Raw genomic sequence first — 15665 nt, forward strand, 5'->3', positions numbered from 1 at the left:
TACATATATCTTATCTTATGTATAACTATATCATATATAAAATAATATATATATATATATCTTACAACTGAAAATATCATATCTTATCATAGTTATCATACTTATAGGAACATCGCCACATGCCACCGAGGTACTCGTTGACCAAATTGCCCTCCTAAAACCCAATTACATCAAGTCGAGTCCTCGATAGTATAGTGGTAAGTATCCCCGCCTGTCACGCGGGAGACCGGGGTTCGATTCCCCGTCGGGGAGACGCTCAAATTTTTTGATAAATTTAAATTTTTATTTCTTAAAATAATTAAAATTGGCTGTGATGCAAATGCATTTGCAAATGGCTCGGGTTTATTAAGGGGTGAAAGCCCTTTATAAGATCGTTATGTCCGTCTGTCTGTCCGTCCGTCCGTCCGTCCGTCTGTCTGTCCGTAGCTCCGATAACTTTTGAACGAAAAGACATAGACACTTGAAATTTTGAACGTAAACTCCTAACGTCAATGGACAGGACGAGTTCGAAGATGGACACTGTGACATCGTCACCTGTGACGATGACGTCGTCACAGTGACGAAAAGTGACGAAAAAGTGTCACGTGTCAGTTTTGACATGTGACACATCATTTTGAACTATTTTTCAATGAGGAATTCGAAAATTCATGTGATTTTGTGTTTGGACGTCACCTGTGACGATGACATCGTCACGGTGACGAAAAGTGACGAAAAAGTGTCACGTGTCAGTTTTGGCATGTGACACATCATTTTTAACTATTTTTCAATGTCAAATTCAATGGTGACCTCCATTTTGACCTCAGAGGTCATGTAAAGGTCATAGGACATATCTATTTCAATTTCAACTGAAATTTAACCCCGAATTCAATGGTGACCTCCATTTTGACCTCAGAGGTCATATAAAGGTCACATAAGGGTTATCAACTGTTAAATTTGACACAAATAAGACACAAAAGTCGAAAACACGTCAGAAGTGTCAATCTTAACAAATTTTCGAACAATTTGATATTCACATTGACGTATGACACTCCTTTCACCCCTTGGTTACATGCGTTGTAACGGTTTATTTTACGTGCAAAGGCCACTCAATTCTTATTAATCATTGATAAATCTGAAAGACGTTGAGAATCATAGGATAAGACGAGGCATATTGAGACTTTGCATTTTCTCAGTTTCTCCATTCACTCTTCTTGCAATTCTTGTGAACCTTTCGCCGGCAGCCTCCACCTGCTCCAATTTTTCCACTTTTCCATTCGCGAAGCAGAGGTTGACGGAAGAACAGGAATAAAGGCTAATTACACAACACGAGTACGAAAGTACAAGACAAGGTAGAGAATAGATACTAAAGTCTAATAAGATTGCATATTGATAATCCTGGACCAGAGTTGAAATTGTATTGTTTTGATAGATGGGCAAGCATTTCGGAGAACTAGCCAAGGTGCGTGGTCTCATCACCTACAAACTCTCTCCATTCGAGCAAAAGGCCTTTGCTGGGGTCATGAAGAGCGGCATCCCGAACACTGTTCGACGATGTGCGGAAAACTTTTGGCGTGTGGTCCCACCCTTCGTCGCCTCATACCTCGTTTACACAGAGACTGAGAAACGCCACGACAAACTGATGCGCAAAAATCCGGACGACTTCCTTTGCGACGTGTAAATATACGACACGGTCACCAGTTTTCTTCTCCCATTTCAAATCAACTCACACACCAAGCTATGTAGTACGTCCATTTTAACCTAATTTGAATGTGTTTCATATTTTTCATTATTTTCAAAATCTTTCAACCATGAGTGTGTCATCGACTTGTTATTGAACCTCTAATAAATAAAAATGTACTGACAGAAGAGACTATTTAAGTAAGTTAGTTTCAAGTTTATTATTTCAAAATTATTCTTAATGTGAAAAACATCAACCGAGATTAATATTAGAGAGTGAAGGTGTCTACTTTTTCTTACAAAACCGGTATACGAGTATGACAACAAAGTGTGAAATATGTATGGGGATTAATACTTAGCTAAATTGCATGGCCTTATATTATTAATATGGTCGTGTGACAATTTTGATGTAACAATTGATGCATTGGAATAAAATTAGAAATTAGAATTAATCAAGTGGGTGGTTTTTTTCTGTTTCTCATTAGTAGAATTAACGCACTGTATTCACAACGTCATCAATCTTCAAAATTGAGGCTACAAACTCGGTGGCCAAATTGATGGCTGAAATAGTGACCAGACTGGGCTGGATAACATTTTCCTCCATAATGTTGGCAATCGCACCTTTCTTCACGTTTAAACCAGCAGCTTTGTGGCCTAAAAATAAATAAACAGTCGCGACAGGTACATAACTTATTAGCAAACTTCTCTTATAAACACTTAAGGGCCTGGGGGAAGTTGCTTAGAAATCACGTCAACTTTGACGATAAAATTCAGCAATGCACAAGAGGGCAGATTTTTTAAATTATGTTTAATGCGTTAATCATATCTTTAGATTTTACTTGAGTTTTTTTTGACGATCTGCCCTCTTGTGCAGTGGAGATATTTGGTCGTAAAGTGAGGACAAATTGGCTTAGAATTGCCAAATTAATGGCAGGAATTGCATTTTGAGTATCCATGGAACAAAAGAAACAACTTTTTTCAAAAACTTGAGGGACTTGAGGGAAACTTTTTCAAAAGCAGTGACAAAACCAAAGCTTTTGAACGTGAGTGTCCCATAGAAACGGTGTCAATTAATAGTGGTCGTAACCTAACAGAGCGATAATAATCTTGGGACCCTGGCAATTATTGTTGCTAACATAAAATCAAGTAAATCTTCCCCCGGGCCCTTAAATCTATGTATTATGCCAATTAATGCTTCTGCCCATCTAAAAATAAGACAATTACCTTCAGCATGCAACTTCCTGAGTTCAGTAACCGTGTTAATTGCGGGCATTCCTGCATTTTCTGCCAAAGTAAGTGGAATTACCTCCAGTGATTCAGCAAAAGCCCTGCAAAATTACAATGTGAAATTAGTCGTAAGGTTATATAAATAATGACATGAATTCGTCTACCAACAGTATCAAATAAACCTAGAAAATAAATAAACATGTTATACCTAAAGCAATAGGCTTCGGGACCAGTCAAACTCATGGCAAATTGAGCTAACCGAACAGATAATTCGGTTTCTGGAGCTCCGCCTCCGGCAACAATTCCCCTGTGAAATAAAACAATTTCAATAAATACAAATAACTAACTGCCTAATAAATAAAATTAGTATATCTTTACTCAAAATACATTTATTTGCACTTTCTTTACCTTTCTTTTACCAAGCACCGAACAACGCAAAGGGCATCGTGAAGGGACCGCTCAGCCTCTTGAAGGACGAGTTTATTACTTCCTCGAACCATAATTGAAACTGTCTTTCCAGGTGTGGCAATTCCGGAGATTTTCACAAGTTTACTTCCGCTAGCGCTGATTTCCTCAACAGTCTCGGCCGACGCCATATTTTCAGGTGTAAAATGGTCCAATGAAGCAATTGGCCGGCATCCAATAGATTTGCATATAAATTCAATTTCTTCACGTTCAATGTTGTTAATTGTCATAATTTTAACTTTGTCCAGAAAGTGCTGGGCCAGATCAGACAAAGAATCCCTAAAACAAGACGAAGATGTAGAATATCAGTGTTAGTCAGTAATTTGTGCATAATAAATCTAAATTTCTATAATAAATAATTCTATAGATAGAATTATGCAACAAAGCCTGCCATGTACCTGAGAATAGATTTTTGAATTAACAGAACAGTGCACCCAGTGCTCTTAATCTTCTTGACGATGTTCAAAATGTAATTCCGCTCCTCTCTTAATACACGATCCATTTGGGCGTAGTCCGATACAATGACATTCATGTCCATATCCGTCTTGGGAGGTGACACGCAAAATTGAATCAGAGCAATCTTTGCCTTTTCAATTCGCTTGGGACCAACGCTAACTTTTTGTCGCATAAGAAGGCCATCAATCAGTTCTGTGTCCTCCACTGTGCCTCCAAGAACAGTCGTAACGCGAATATCCTTCAAGTCGATATTTTCAGCATTTGTATCCGTGGCTCGAAAAACAGCTTCCACTGCAATAGGAGCCAGTAGACTTGATTGCTGAGATACAACTTTGGAATTCAGACTGGTAGAGGCACATTTTTGCAGTGTTTGGGTGTCAGTCAAGTCCACCGGGATTGATAAATCTTTCCGAATAATTTCTACCGCTTTCTGTCCCGCTGCTCGAAATCCTTCGGCAATGGCAGTGGGATGGAGACCCTTCATCAAAAGTTTCTCAGCCGCTTCGAGCAATGATCCTGCCAGGACAACTACAGACGTAGTTCCGTCTCCAGCCTCAGTATCTTGCGCTTTCGACAACTCAACCAACTGAATAAATCATTCGGTAATTTTTCAAATACATCCTTATCCTTTTTATTTCGTAATAATCTTATAAAATAATAAAACCAACCATCTTAGCCGCCGGATGCATCACATTCATCTGCTTCAAAATGGTAGCCCCATCATTAGTAATTGTGACGTCGCCCTTCCCATCCTGAATCATTTTGTCCATACCTCGTGGACCAAGACTTGTCCGGATGGCATCCGCCACAGCTAAAATTCAATAAGAAATATATTCCGTCAAAATAATGCACATGATATTCAAAGTTAACGTAATTAACCTTTTGCTGCTTGGATATTTGACCCACGAATTTCGGAAGGTTTAGACTTGTCTTTAAAGACATTGTTGTTCCCACTCTTGACCCCACCCGCAGCCGCTGGTTTTGCTTGTTGAACCATTTTATCCGGCGTTAAGTTGAAATAACTTACTTAATTATTCAATCAATTTAAATTTTAAATGAGGAAATATTTAGAAAGGAAGGCCGGCAAATGATTCACACACGCAAAAACAAGGTAAAAGAACTGGAAGGTTCTCTCTCGTGCTCAATTTTAAGGTTGGAGGTGGGCGAGCTCAGCTCTTAGCCTCTCGTTAATTCCACTTCCTTTGTCCAGCACGATAATTTTTACAAGTCTGAGATGGAAATTGGTCTCGATATTTGGCGTGTCCGACGGGAATACTAAAAGACCGTGCATACTAATTGGATGAACCTTAAGGAAAATCTGCCTACAAACAAATAGTTTAATAGCAGGACAATATATATCAAATAACAAATATATAGGAATAGGATAGGATATACTCAATTTCTCACTAATTCTCACACACTAAACTACAAACAACATAATGGCGTGAATGTAATTTACAACCATTAGCGGAAATAATGATAACAAGGAAACTCAGGTTTGCATGATGATTTTTAATCTATGAGGCATGGAAAAAGTCCAGGTTTTGTGACTTTACATGTACAAATAAATAAATAATGCCATGAAATTATGAAAATCAGTATAGCTCACCTTCAGTAGTAATATATTCTTGGGAGTGGCTGGTCACTGGAACTTTTTGGTTAATTGAACTGAAAATTTGATTGAAAATCGAAAATCTATCAATATGCTTAAAATATCCTATTTTTGGGCTGTGTTTCTAACTCTGGCACTTAAAACTACGCTTACACAGGTTTCAGGAGAAGCTAGTACCGAGAAAGAAATCAACTTTGAAGATATTAGTTTGACATCCCCTCAAAGAATTTATTTCAATAAAGTGAGACATTTTATAATATAATACGACGTAGACGCAATCAAAAAAGAAATTCTTTGCAGATTGATATTTATTAAATACTGATTCGTATTTCGTTTGCGTAGTTCAAAGCTCAAGTTATAAACGACTTTCCAGAAGCATATATGCGCAAGGATATGTATCTTATCAAATGGCTACAGGGTAAAATTATTAAAGTTTTTCACGAATACATATATATGTAAATGTACAATATAATTATTAAATTTTAAAAAATTGTTTGCAACAAAGCGACCGACTATAAAGTAGACAATGCCGTTGAAAAAATTCGAAAGGTGAGACGACAAATTCATGCAGTATAATTAGTTCATTTGACGTATAACAATTTCGAATTAATGGCAGATGATATCGTGGAGGGCTGAGTATAAAATGGATCAAATAATGAAAGAGGATTTTAGCGACTTGTGAGTAAATTATTCAACCTTGTTTATAAAAGTAGATATATTTAAAAAAAATCATAACTAACTTATTGTTCTGAAAATTCAAATTAAAAATATCGCAACCTAATTGTGTCATTATGTGCCAAACTATGTGTATTATTGTGGTGCCCCCACATCTGCAATCAGTGATGAGTTCCATGTGGCGTTATCCATGTTTTTTTGTCTATTTGTATCTTCTAAATATTCAATAAGAAATTTTAATATTGCTTGGATTTTTGCATTTCACATTATTTGTCGCATCCAACAACTAAAGTTTTCAATTTATAATTTTTAGGGAGCGTCAATTTCCAATTCGAATGGACGCTGTAGACTACGTTGGCAGACCTGGTATACTAATCAGCATTAAAATCTACCACCGTGGTACAATTGGTGACTGAGTGTTTTCTGAATTGTACAGTTGGGACTGCGGACATTGCGGAGTGGGATGTGCGAAAAGTTGTCTTGATGGGAAACAAGGACAAGGGGATACGGTTTGTTTTTCGCATGGCGGAAGTCGGAGTCCTTCGGGTGATGGAGCAGCATGAACAACATCCGAACGTGTCGTCAGGAATTATTATCATGAATTTGGACGGATTTAACAGTAAACAGCACGGATGCCCTGAGTGTACTTCATATACCAACTTTATGCTTAGCACATGTCATAATTTCGACAGCCAAGTGCATAATATATCTGTAGTTGAATAACAGACGCACTGGTTTATCCACAGGTATTCCCATTTGTCGGAACCTGATTGTAGCGCTGGAAAGCTATTTCCCGTTCATGATTCACAGATTTATTGGAATTAACAGTAACGACGATTCAAATCTCAAATAAGTATACTCAATTCGACTTGTTCTAATCTACGTGATTTTTTTGTAACTTTTTAGCCCCCATGAGCTTTTACTCAGTTTTTAGCTTGTTTGCCCCCTTGATGAAGAAACATGTTCGAAATGTCATCAAAATTTATGGACCAGACAAGCGACAATGGAAACCAGCAATTCTGAGTCTTATTTCTCCTGACCAGATTGAACAACAATTCGGAGGCACACGCATTTATAATTGACATTTTGTCATTACATGGTTTTGTGTATACCTACCAACAAATAAATTGATATAATTATTCAATAAACTCACTTCTACGTATATGCAAATTTTTGAAACAACCACCTATGCGCTGCGTATGTCATTCAGCATTTTCACCCGTACGCCAAAATTAGTATGTCTGTCATTTTGACCTTGATAGCGGGTAATTTAATAAGAATGAAACTGCGTAAAAGTTATTCATATAACTTTAATTTGAATTTCTGAACCTTTTGTGTTCGTGAGAGCGTAATTGCCTATACGAAATAACTTCTCGCAGACTCAAAGTTCCATGAAATTTCCAAAGTCAAAACATTTAAAAGGAAATCGTAGAAAAAGATGTTGCAAACAAAATATAAATAGCTTTCTCATCAATATGATTCAGTTATAAAGAACTCGAGTAACCATCAAATCTGGAAACTTTGAACCCTACGTAGTTGAATTAGTTGCAATAGGACATAATATTGTTAGCATTTCGGTACAGCTCTGTGGTGCTATATCAAGTGTTTAGAATGCGATTTTGGATATTCTGTCGAATAAATAGCAAGTTGGCATCTGAAAGAGTGTTTAACATCGGGTAATTCATCATCCTAAATGCCTCATACCTATATTTACACTACGTACATGATTATACAACGCACAATTCCAATGAGCAGGTGTTGCTTGGCATGAACCGTAATTAAATAGATGCCTTTAAAGTGACACGACGCCGGTCTTGACTTTTCAAGCAGTCATTCATTGCAGTCAGCATCATCACAACTCAACAAATTAGATAAAGGTATTGTATTTGTTCGCCAGGTTTTGTGTAAATATTTTGCCGTCAACCAGCACGAGCTTACCATCAACCTATGAGTTTATGGTGGGAGGGAAGCCTTACATTGTCGTGATGCATACGAGGCGTTAGTTGATAGGTGGGTGGATTTGGCGTGGGTAGACTGGATGCGACAGGGACGGTTTTGGTTGCTTTCGAAAGTCAGGAGAAAGTCAGGAGAAATCTGCCCAGTGATTGATCTAGGAGTTGACAGTCATCACCGAGAACTTGGTCAGCTTGTTGTACTCAATATTTTACAGACAAAAGTTTTCAAAATGATTGCAATAGAGCTTGTGAGGGCCATATTTTTCGGCGTCGTGCTCAGCGCGACAATCGGCAACAGTGAAGCAATGACGGTGGAAGGGGTCCGAAATTTTGAAAAGGAAATGGAAAAACTCTCCTTACGCCGACAAAAAAGACATCCTGAACACCTGGCTGCGGATTATCCAACTTGGGTGCGGGTTGGGGGTAAGCGAGTCATAATTGTTTCATTAGTTATTGCTACTTCATTGATAATGCATTTTTACGATTGACTTTCACAACTTTTATTAAGCAATTATAAGTTACACGTAAACGCTAGGGAGAAAAGAGGGAAATTTGAGACAAAATTTGTCCTTTCACTCTCTCCTGCATAGGCAGTTCTTATTTCCAGATAGTCTGGAAATCCAGTAGCTTGACGCAACTTAGCAAGAAAAAGTAACTTTTTTGATTCGCCGTTGAGTAAAAACACAAGATTCCAATAAGCATGTTGTAATTTGATTCCAATGAAAAGTTATCTTGTTTCACTTTGTTTTTGTCACACGATTGCATTATTTGATTTCTTGGTATGTTCATTTCGTGTCGGAATTTGCTTCAGATCAAGTGGATGAACACAGATTTTTTTACCTTCTTCGATGAGATTTGATACAATTGCGTCTTTTATTACTAGCATTCCTTTAATAAGTGACCTTTCTACATATATACGACCTGATCTGGATCACTGTTTCTCTGCGTGCACACTCCACATTCTACTTCAAACAGTGGAGGCGTAGATAATTGACGGATCAAAAGAATCTAGTCAAGTGCCCACTTTCACTTAGTTGGCCAGGCTTATTGCATATTAAGGAACTAAAAATACACAGAAAACAAAGCACTTGTGAGTACAATTTCAACAATGCTGTGATATTAACAATTTATAACATTCCTTGTACCAGAATGCCCCATAACCTTGGACGGTCATCACCAATACTACTGCCCAACACCATCACCCGATGGACGATGGGTGTGCTTGGATGGTAAATATTTACATAACTAAATAAGCATTAACTGTAAACGAATGAATTTAATGTATGCAATAATTTTAACAAACCGTATCTTTCAAATTGTAAATCCGTGTGGGTCAAGCACTACATATTTTGTATTTTAAGTGTGGCATATGCATTTTCCCATATATTGCAAAATTGTAACCTTCTTGACTGACTTACATGCTGTACATTATTGGGTTCCACTGACAAAAAAATCTAGAGATTACGGCATAAATATTCTTTCCTTAAATCTTTCCTTAAGCCCAACTTATCCTCAAGTTAACCACTTACCGATCATGGTTACCTTCGAATTCATTCAAGGTCTTGGTCTTGATCATTTTAAGACAAACTTGGTCAAAATTGGTTCATTTCAAAAGATCATATACATTTTCGACTTGAATTCTTCCAACAGACTATCAATTGTGTGACGGGATCAGAAATTGCCCGAATGCTGAGGATGAATGCCTGCACTGGTGTCTGTTCTACAAGTCCGTATGTGCAAAAAATAAGTAATATGTGAGTTGAGATCATAAAGTCATTCTTGTATAAAATGTGTCGCAGTTGAAGTCGGAGGTCAGCCTGCTGTCCCGATCCATGGCTGCCCTGTTCAAGAGGGAACAATTGATGGAGGAAGATGTCGTAGTCCTCCACGCCAAAGTCGATCAAGTGCGCCAGGAAGACGAATCTGCAAGCCGACATCATCGCCAGAATGGACGATTCGTTCCCGTCGAGTAATCAGCCATCCATATTCTGGTTCTCTCTCCAGATTTTCATGGATGCACATACATACGTATTCTGTTGAATTCTTTGTAAATTTAAATGAAACATTCACATAAACTTTATGAATCGGACAATTCACATCACAAAATTTATCCTCAAACTAAAGCACAACTAGCGATAAGTTTCAAGAGCAAAGATGAACCTACACATACTTGCATTCCCAAATTGAGAATCTCATTTCTGTTATTGCTGTTGGGATTGCGACACAAATTCTCATTCAAGTTCTTGTGGATTCATTCAATTGCAATTATTTTAAGCCTCTCCATGTTTCTTTAGTGTAATGTCTTGTGCAGTAGTATATATGTAATGTTGGTATTATTTATGGAAGTAAATACTAGTTATCTAGTCATACCTTACTACACTTACAATGGAGGTCTCCCAACGTATGCTCACAGATTTGGACCAAATTAGCGTCAATCGATTACAAATATAATTAGTATGAAATTTGCAAATGGAACTATCTGCCAATGCTCAAGTTTAGCCGAGATATTTGCATCCAAAGCGAGAAAAATGGGCAGCAAATTTTGAAAATGACAAATTTGCCAGCCTTGGGGGTGCGTTTTCTCCTCTTTTTATGCAAATATCTCCGCTAAACTTGAGCATTGGCAGATAGTGTCGTTTGAAAATTTCATACTAATTAAGTATGTCACTGCTTGACACTAGTTTGGTCAAAATCTGTGAGCATACGTTGGGAGACCTCCATTGTTAGTTATCTAGTCTTCTTAGATTTATCCTAAATCACTTATGCATGTACAAATCTTACTGCATAGAATTAATGACATCTGATGTGTGTAGTGTATTACTTATAGTACAAAAAAAGTTATTTCTCTCGATCGATAAGATATGTATGTACATTCACTAGGATTAGCTCGTTAAATTGTGTTTATCTGTACTGGGTGTGTTTATGCGACGGTCAGCAGATTGAGTTTGAGCCATAGATTGAGTTTGAGCCCGTTTGAGCCATACAAATATACTTTATTATTGACATTATTGGAAAATCAGTCAATCAAAGGTCAAGTTGAATGGGTGGATGGGATTGTTGCTTGTATATTAATCAATCAGCTTTATCGACGTTTGATAACATCAGACATCGTAGTATCATCATGACAGTCCTGTCAAAATAGTTCTGCAACTACATTTTATTATCAGTGTTATAATAAATATTGGTAGCTAGAGGTCAAATAAATGTTAGTTTAATTGTTAATGATGAGTGTTTCAAATTATTTCCAATTAGTTCGAGTCATATAGTCATGAGTAAAATCGTATGGTTATTGTTGACTTGTGAAATCATGGCACTCATCGTCAGTTTATTTATAGCATATGTATCATGAAAAATAAAACAAAATTATTTAGTAAAGTAATTAATTGGCAACAAACTATACTGGTAACTTGTACAACAGATGTTTTGTTTACATTAAAATAAATTTACGTCAGGGGACAACCTTTAGGAAGGTATATCCAGTAAGATAATTGAAGAAGCAAAAGTGATAGCAGATTCACAAAAACTCTAATGATTATGTTGTTACGAACACCTGCCATGGTGCCCTTTATCATGTAGTAGCAAATTTTATCCTTGGCGTTCATCAATTTCCAAACTTCTGTACCCTCAAAGTCGTCACCTTGGTCCTTGAGCCCATAGTAAACCCAGCCTTTCATGGTTAATAAGGGCAGTCGCTTGCCTAAACCTTCCATCAATGCGTATTGGAGACTGATTACTCGTTTATCCGTTGATTTCAAACTTGCCATCCCAATGTTTTCATACAGCTTTTTGAATAATTTTGGATCTGCATGAAGTGCCAAGTTAAAACGATCTTCCAGACCCAGCAACCGCCCAATCACAGCCCAAAAGTGGAAAAATCCATCCATTAATTCCATATTTGTAACACCCAAGGACTTCGGGTAGAGATACACAAGCCCAATGAAGCCAAACTGCAATTTTAAACATCAATATTAAGACATTCGAAAAACATTGATGGCACTATAAATAAGCTTGCCTGCGTCATCGCGACATCAAATTGGCTGAACTGAAGTGGTGGATTCCACGTGAGCAGATGCTCGGGGGCGTCAGGGAATTTAAGATGGGCTAAATCTTTTCTAATCGCATTTACTAGCTTCTTCATATCTGGAGTATATCCCATCTCGGCTAAAGATGGAAAGGGTTTGGAACTCTTGGCGTAATAAGTATGGAGCTTCCGAACAGCCTTGATTTCTGGAAATATGAACGTATTGATTAGCTTCAGATGAGTTTGCTTCAAAACCTGTGCATGCACGGGTACTTTAATTGTAAACTATAAAAAATGATTCAAGATGAAAATAATTTTCTTTGTTACGGAATGCCTAGTCTTTTCTGTTATTTATAGTATATATAGATATTATTTATGAGCTTCTCTTTTATACAATAAATAGTCCACTAACTAGCATTATTCTTAGTTCAATAAAACAATAAACTTACGTTTGAAACCTTCAGAGTTGACATCGCAAATATTACAACGGTACCAAGTTGAGATGCGTTTACCAGTAGACATGTACCGAAGGAATGCATTCTCAGGTTGATGAAACTTGCCACTTTTGAGAAGGACGACGGATTCGGGCTTAACTGAGAAGCCGAACATGAGTGCCGCTATACAAGGATTATGGAACAGGGGAAATTACCTTACAACGTTTAAAGACGTGTATGTACATGTGTTTACTCAACCTGTGTTGGCCATGACCAGGGCGAACAAGTTACATATTCCAAACTTGACCCCGTCCTTCATCAAGGAGGGATTAGCCCAAGGTATTTCCGACACTGGAACGAGGTCCATCTTATCACCGGGGATGTAGGGAGCCTCATTTATGAGCCGGTCGTAAAAACCTTCAATATCGGGGACGAATGGGGGATCAGTTTCCTTTTCAGTGGAAGAAATTCTTATGACTTCAGTTGTTCCGTTAATCTGATTATTGTTCCTTTTAGTCAAGGTCATGTTGTGATCAATGTTTTTCTCCGAGTGGAATAATAATTCCGAGTTGAGAACACTCGAAAGTTGGGATTTGGCAATGTCGTTGTCAGGCTTCATTATATGAAGAACTCTGAACGAGCACGATATAGATATTTATAGTAAACCGGCAATTGTGATAGGTTTGGGAATAACTAAAAGTTCTTCGTGCCAAAAAAAATATTTCTGGTTATGCCGAATAACTATCTTCCTATTTAAACGTAATAAGTCATTGGATGATGGTCAGGAAACAGTTGAGCAAGGATCAATTAATTTATCCAGTGAAATAAAAAAAAACTGCGTTTTTCTCTCAACCCCAGTAGAAAGAATGAAGCAAATGACATCTTGTGAAGCCACTTTTGTCAACCTTATTCCACGTATATTTGATAATTTCGTTTCCATTAAGCGATACTGATAACCAGTGTAAATGTTTAGCCCAAGTATTCAGTGCATACTTGTTGACATGCTCACACGTACACACTAATGCATAAACATATTGCAAAATTTAACGAAAAATTTGATAGGTCGTTGTATGGAAAAGAACATTCGATCGGAGTTATTGGCTTAAATAGCTTCATCAGTTTCAAATACCCAAGCTAAATATGTACGTGTAATCTAGTGTTACTTGTGTTACTTATACTGGAGTTTGTTCAGGCTTGCACTTCAACCAAGAATCACGAGGAATGCTTTGATACAATATGAACACCAAAAAGTCGTACAACTTGATGTTCAGTAAAAGAACATCTTCTACTGCATTGTGGGAAATCCATTGAAATGAAAATAACAATGATCAACAAATATGATGCATGGGTGGTACAATTTATGAGACTCGTACATAGCATGAGCTTTGAATGAAATCATTCAAATACTGCTTTAATTGCACGATTGACAAGTGCATGCAATGTTTAATACATGTTGTAAAAGTAGTAGCATAATTAACCATATCCTACGTTTGGTAAATCAATAAAAATTATCGATATCTTCCACGTCCATCTTTGTTCCACCAAACTGAGGTCGAATCTGGTCTGGCTCAATCACTTCCCTTATGGCTTCCGTCCAATGCCGTTTGTTTGTTCCATGAATTGACCAGGTATCAGTCGTCGACTTGGTGAGAACAGGTCGAGCAATCCTTAATAGGGTTTCAAATGCAGGGCTGGCTGTCGGGAGAATGACAAAAGTAAACGACATATGAAAGTACGTGTATACAAAAATGCACAAAGGTTGCAAGCTTACTGTTGACCATGAAAAACTTGTGCAGCATTCCTGGAAAGTGATTCTCGTACACTATCAGAAATTGGACATAGAAAGGAAGGCCTGTAATATGGAAAGGTGGTTAAACTTGGCTTTTGCTGGTAATTAATCAAGGCCAATAGCGCATGGCGTGCTTACATTGAACACAGGCATGCTGAATTAAATTAAATCCGTCCAAATTGGCAATCAGGGTGAACTGCGTAACATTTCGGCCAGCAGCCTGATCAGCTCTCACCAGTTTGGATGCGAATTCTAATACGCTAATAGCGTAACGGTAAAGTTCGAGTGCTCGGCCAGCAATCACTATGCGTCGAGGATCCCAAATAGCAATATCTGCAGATCCAACTAGATCGTATTATTTAATACAAATTGTTAATCAATTGATTTCAACTTTCTCTTGTCAATACAAAGCTGTTAAAATATATGTTAAATGATTTTACTTGGACGGTCATCTTTGTCTCGTCCATCCAACCAGAAAGGAAACCGTTTGACGAAATAACTGAAATCCTCTTCTAATATCGTGTCCACCTTATACTCTTCCCTCCATTTCAGGTTCTGCAATTAAAATAATCCTTATATTAGGCCTAAAAAAACCTCATAGAATATGTGAAAAATGCTGTCTTCATGTTTGTAATGCATATGCATTTTTGTGTTTGCACACAATAAAATATTTAATGTTACTGTGCGTACATTTGTTAACATTGTTTTTGCTGCCTCGATGTCCAGGTTCTTTGCTATAAATAAGAATATACATAACAAATTGAATCATGTATAAAACAAAATGCACATGCATTTTTTATGCACATTTTTCGTACCTCTGAGCCATCTTATCAAATAAATATCTTCCTGCATGTAATCGTGAGGAAGCAAGTGGCCGACTTCTTTTCTAAACTGCAATATTTTGCGACAATTATTCCAAGTCGGCAGTATTACTATATAACTTCCAAAGATATATCAACTCACGCTGTCCAACGCCACACGCTCCTTGAGGGTGAGTGTCAAGTCTTCTTCGACAGGAATTGCGTCACAAAACTGGAGTAATATCAAAGCCAAGGTTATGGTGAAATAATACTGTTTGATAAATGTTAATTGCATTATAGTCTGCAGTGGAAGGTAATAAACTATCAATAATGGTACGTTAATTTTTAGTCTTGTATGAAATTTTGAAATGAATGTGGTGAGAATGCCTTGGTATCAAAACCAGAATTTTCAATCAAGCTTAAAAAGAAATAACTCCTGAATTTGTAATACTTTATTTGCCACTAGCATATCACTACCACACGTCGATATTATGTCTAATAGATAGTGCATGATTTAAACAAACGTGTCTCGTTACATTTTAGGAAGAGCTATGTAAAATGGAAAGGTACAAAGT

At 37.3% G+C, this 15665-nt stretch overlaps 5 protein-coding genes and 1 non-coding gene across 6 annotated transcripts; 3 read left to right on the forward strand and 3 right to left on the reverse strand.

Annotated features, from left to right (window-relative positions):
- The first annotated feature begins 180 nt into the window (after positions 1 to 180).
- Positions 181 to 252, forward strand: Trnad-guc. The gene has a single exon. It is a non-coding gene; the product is annotated as a tRNA-Asp (tRNA).
- A 1600-nt stretch (positions 253 to 1852) lies between these two features.
- On the reverse strand, positions 1853 to 4926 carry LOC110851912 (T-complex protein 1 subunit delta). Its single transcript, XM_022099849.2, has 7 exons — positions 4684 to 4926; positions 4473 to 4615; positions 3747 to 4390; positions 3292 to 3627; positions 3092 to 3190; positions 2881 to 2984; positions 1853 to 2310 (listed from the first exon to the last, which is right to left on the reverse strand). Exons 1-7 carry the CDS (start codon positions 4799 to 4801, stop codon positions 2147 to 2149), a joined length of 1608 nt encoding a protein of 535 aa, XP_021955541.1. The 5' UTR covers positions 4802 to 4926; the 3' UTR covers positions 1853 to 2146.
- A 245-nt stretch (positions 4927 to 5171) lies between these two features.
- LOC110852105 (SEC14-like protein 4) lies at positions 5172 to 7273 on the forward strand. The gene is made up of 8 exons (XM_022100085.2): positions 5172 to 5657; positions 5759 to 5834; positions 5922 to 5965; positions 6033 to 6094; positions 6405 to 6457; positions 6528 to 6734; positions 6838 to 6918; positions 6998 to 7273. Exons 1-8 carry the CDS (start codon positions 5508 to 5510, stop codon positions 7171 to 7173), a joined length of 849 nt encoding a protein of 282 aa, XP_021955777.1. The 5' UTR covers positions 5172 to 5507; the 3' UTR covers positions 7174 to 7273.
- Positions 7274 to 8145: 872 nt separating this feature from the next.
- Positions 8146 to 10524, forward strand: LOC118436268. The gene is made up of 4 exons (XM_035853968.1): positions 8146 to 8469; positions 9195 to 9275; positions 9697 to 9776; positions 9846 to 10524. Exons 1-4 carry the CDS (start codon positions 8277 to 8279, stop codon positions 10017 to 10019), a joined length of 528 nt encoding a protein of 175 aa, XP_035709861.1. The 5' UTR covers positions 8146 to 8276; the 3' UTR covers positions 10020 to 10524.
- Positions 10525 to 11179: 655 nt separating this feature from the next.
- LOC110852107 lies at positions 11180 to 13425 on the reverse strand. Its single transcript, XM_022100087.2, has 4 exons — positions 12760 to 13425; positions 12517 to 12684; positions 12059 to 12273; positions 11180 to 11993 (listed from the first exon to the last, which is right to left on the reverse strand). Exons 1-4 carry the CDS (start codon positions 13118 to 13120, stop codon positions 11490 to 11492), a joined length of 1248 nt encoding a protein of 415 aa, XP_021955779.1. The 5' UTR covers positions 13121 to 13425; the 3' UTR covers positions 11180 to 11489.
- Positions 13426 to 13843: 418 nt separating this feature from the next.
- LOC110851836 (SEC14-like protein 2) lies at positions 13844 to 15418 on the reverse strand. The gene is made up of 7 exons (XM_022099749.2): positions 15254 to 15418; positions 15106 to 15181; positions 14981 to 15024; positions 14731 to 14845; positions 14429 to 14635; positions 14273 to 14353; positions 13844 to 14196 (listed from the first exon to the last, which is right to left on the reverse strand). Exons 1-7 carry the CDS (start codon positions 15383 to 15385, stop codon positions 14000 to 14002), a joined length of 852 nt encoding a protein of 283 aa, XP_021955441.1. The 5' UTR covers positions 15386 to 15418; the 3' UTR covers positions 13844 to 13999.
- Between the last annotated feature and the right edge of the window lie 247 nt (positions 15419 to 15665).

The sequence above is a fragment of the Folsomia candida genome, unplaced genomic scaffold (assembly GCF_002217175.1).
Source record: "Folsomia candida strain VU population unplaced genomic scaffold, ASM221717v1 Fcan01_Sc007, whole genome shotgun sequence".
Lineage (NCBI taxonomy): Eukaryota > Metazoa > Arthropoda > Collembola > Entomobryomorpha > Isotomidae > Folsomia > Folsomia candida.

What these genes read in the sequence shown, in the direction of transcription:
- LOC110851912 (XM_022099849.2), bottom strand. Translation starts at nt 4,801, where the DNA reads ATGGTTCAACAAGCAAAACCAGCGGCTGCGGGTGGGGTCAAGAGTGGG. An exon ending in AAATATCCAAGCAGCAAAAG is followed by an intron (nt 4,616 to 4,683) that starts GTTAATTACGTT and finishes ATTGAATTTTAG; the next exon opens with CTGTGGCGGATGCCATCCGG. An exon ending in CAGGAAGTTGCATGCTGAAG is followed by an intron (nt 2,311 to 2,880) that starts GTAATTGTCTTA and finishes ATTTATTTTTAG; the next exon opens with GCCACAAAGCTGCTGGTTTA.
- LOC110852105 (XM_022100085.2), top strand. Translation starts at nt 5,508, where the DNA reads ATGCTTAAAATATCCTATTTTTGGGCTGTGTTTCTAACTCTGGCACTT. An exon ending in TCTTATCAAATGGCTACAGG is followed by an intron (nt 5,835 to 5,921) that starts GTAAAATTATTA and finishes TTTGCAACAAAG; the next exon opens with CGACCGACTATAAAGTAGAC. An exon ending in AGACTACGTTGGCAGACCTG is followed by an intron (nt 6,458 to 6,527) that starts GTATACTAATCA and finishes TGAATTGTACAG; the next exon opens with TTGGGACTGCGGACATTGCG.
- LOC118436268 (XM_035853968.1), top strand. Translation starts at nt 8,277, where the DNA reads ATGATTGCAATAGAGCTTGTGAGGGCCATATTTTTCGGCGTCGTGCTC. An exon ending in AACTTGGGTGCGGGTTGGGG is followed by an intron (nt 8,470 to 9,194) that starts GTAAGCGAGTCA and finishes TCCTTGTACCAG; the next exon opens with AATGCCCCATAACCTTGGAC. An exon ending in ACGATGGGTGTGCTTGGATG is followed by an intron (nt 9,276 to 9,696) that starts GTAAATATTTAC and finishes TTCTTCCAACAG; the next exon opens with ACTATCAATTGTGTGACGGG.
- LOC110852107 (XM_022100087.2), bottom strand. Translation starts at nt 13,120, where the DNA reads ATGAAGCCTGACAACGACATTGCCAAATCCCAACTTTCGAGTGTTCTC. An exon ending in CAACTCTGAAGGTTTCAAAC is followed by an intron (nt 12,274 to 12,516) that starts GTAAGTTTATTG and finishes TCATATTTCCAG; the next exon opens with AAATCAAGGCTGTTCGGAAG. An exon ending in TTGATGTCGCGATGACGCAG is followed by an intron (nt 11,994 to 12,058) that starts GCAAGCTTATTT and finishes TTAAAATTGCAG; the next exon opens with TTTGGCTTCATTGGGCTTGT.
- LOC110851836 (XM_022099749.2), bottom strand. Translation starts at nt 15,385, where the DNA reads ATGCAATTAACATTTATCAAACAGTATTATTTCACCATAACCTTGGCT. An exon ending in TTTGATAAGATGGCTCAGAG is followed by an intron (nt 15,025 to 15,105) that starts GTACGAAAAATG and finishes TCTTATTTATAG; the next exon opens with CAAAGAACCTGGACATCGAG. An exon ending in CAAAAACAATGTTAACAAAT is followed by an intron (nt 14,846 to 14,980) that starts GTACGCACAGTA and finishes TTTTAATTGCAG; the next exon opens with AACCTGAAATGGAGGGAAGA.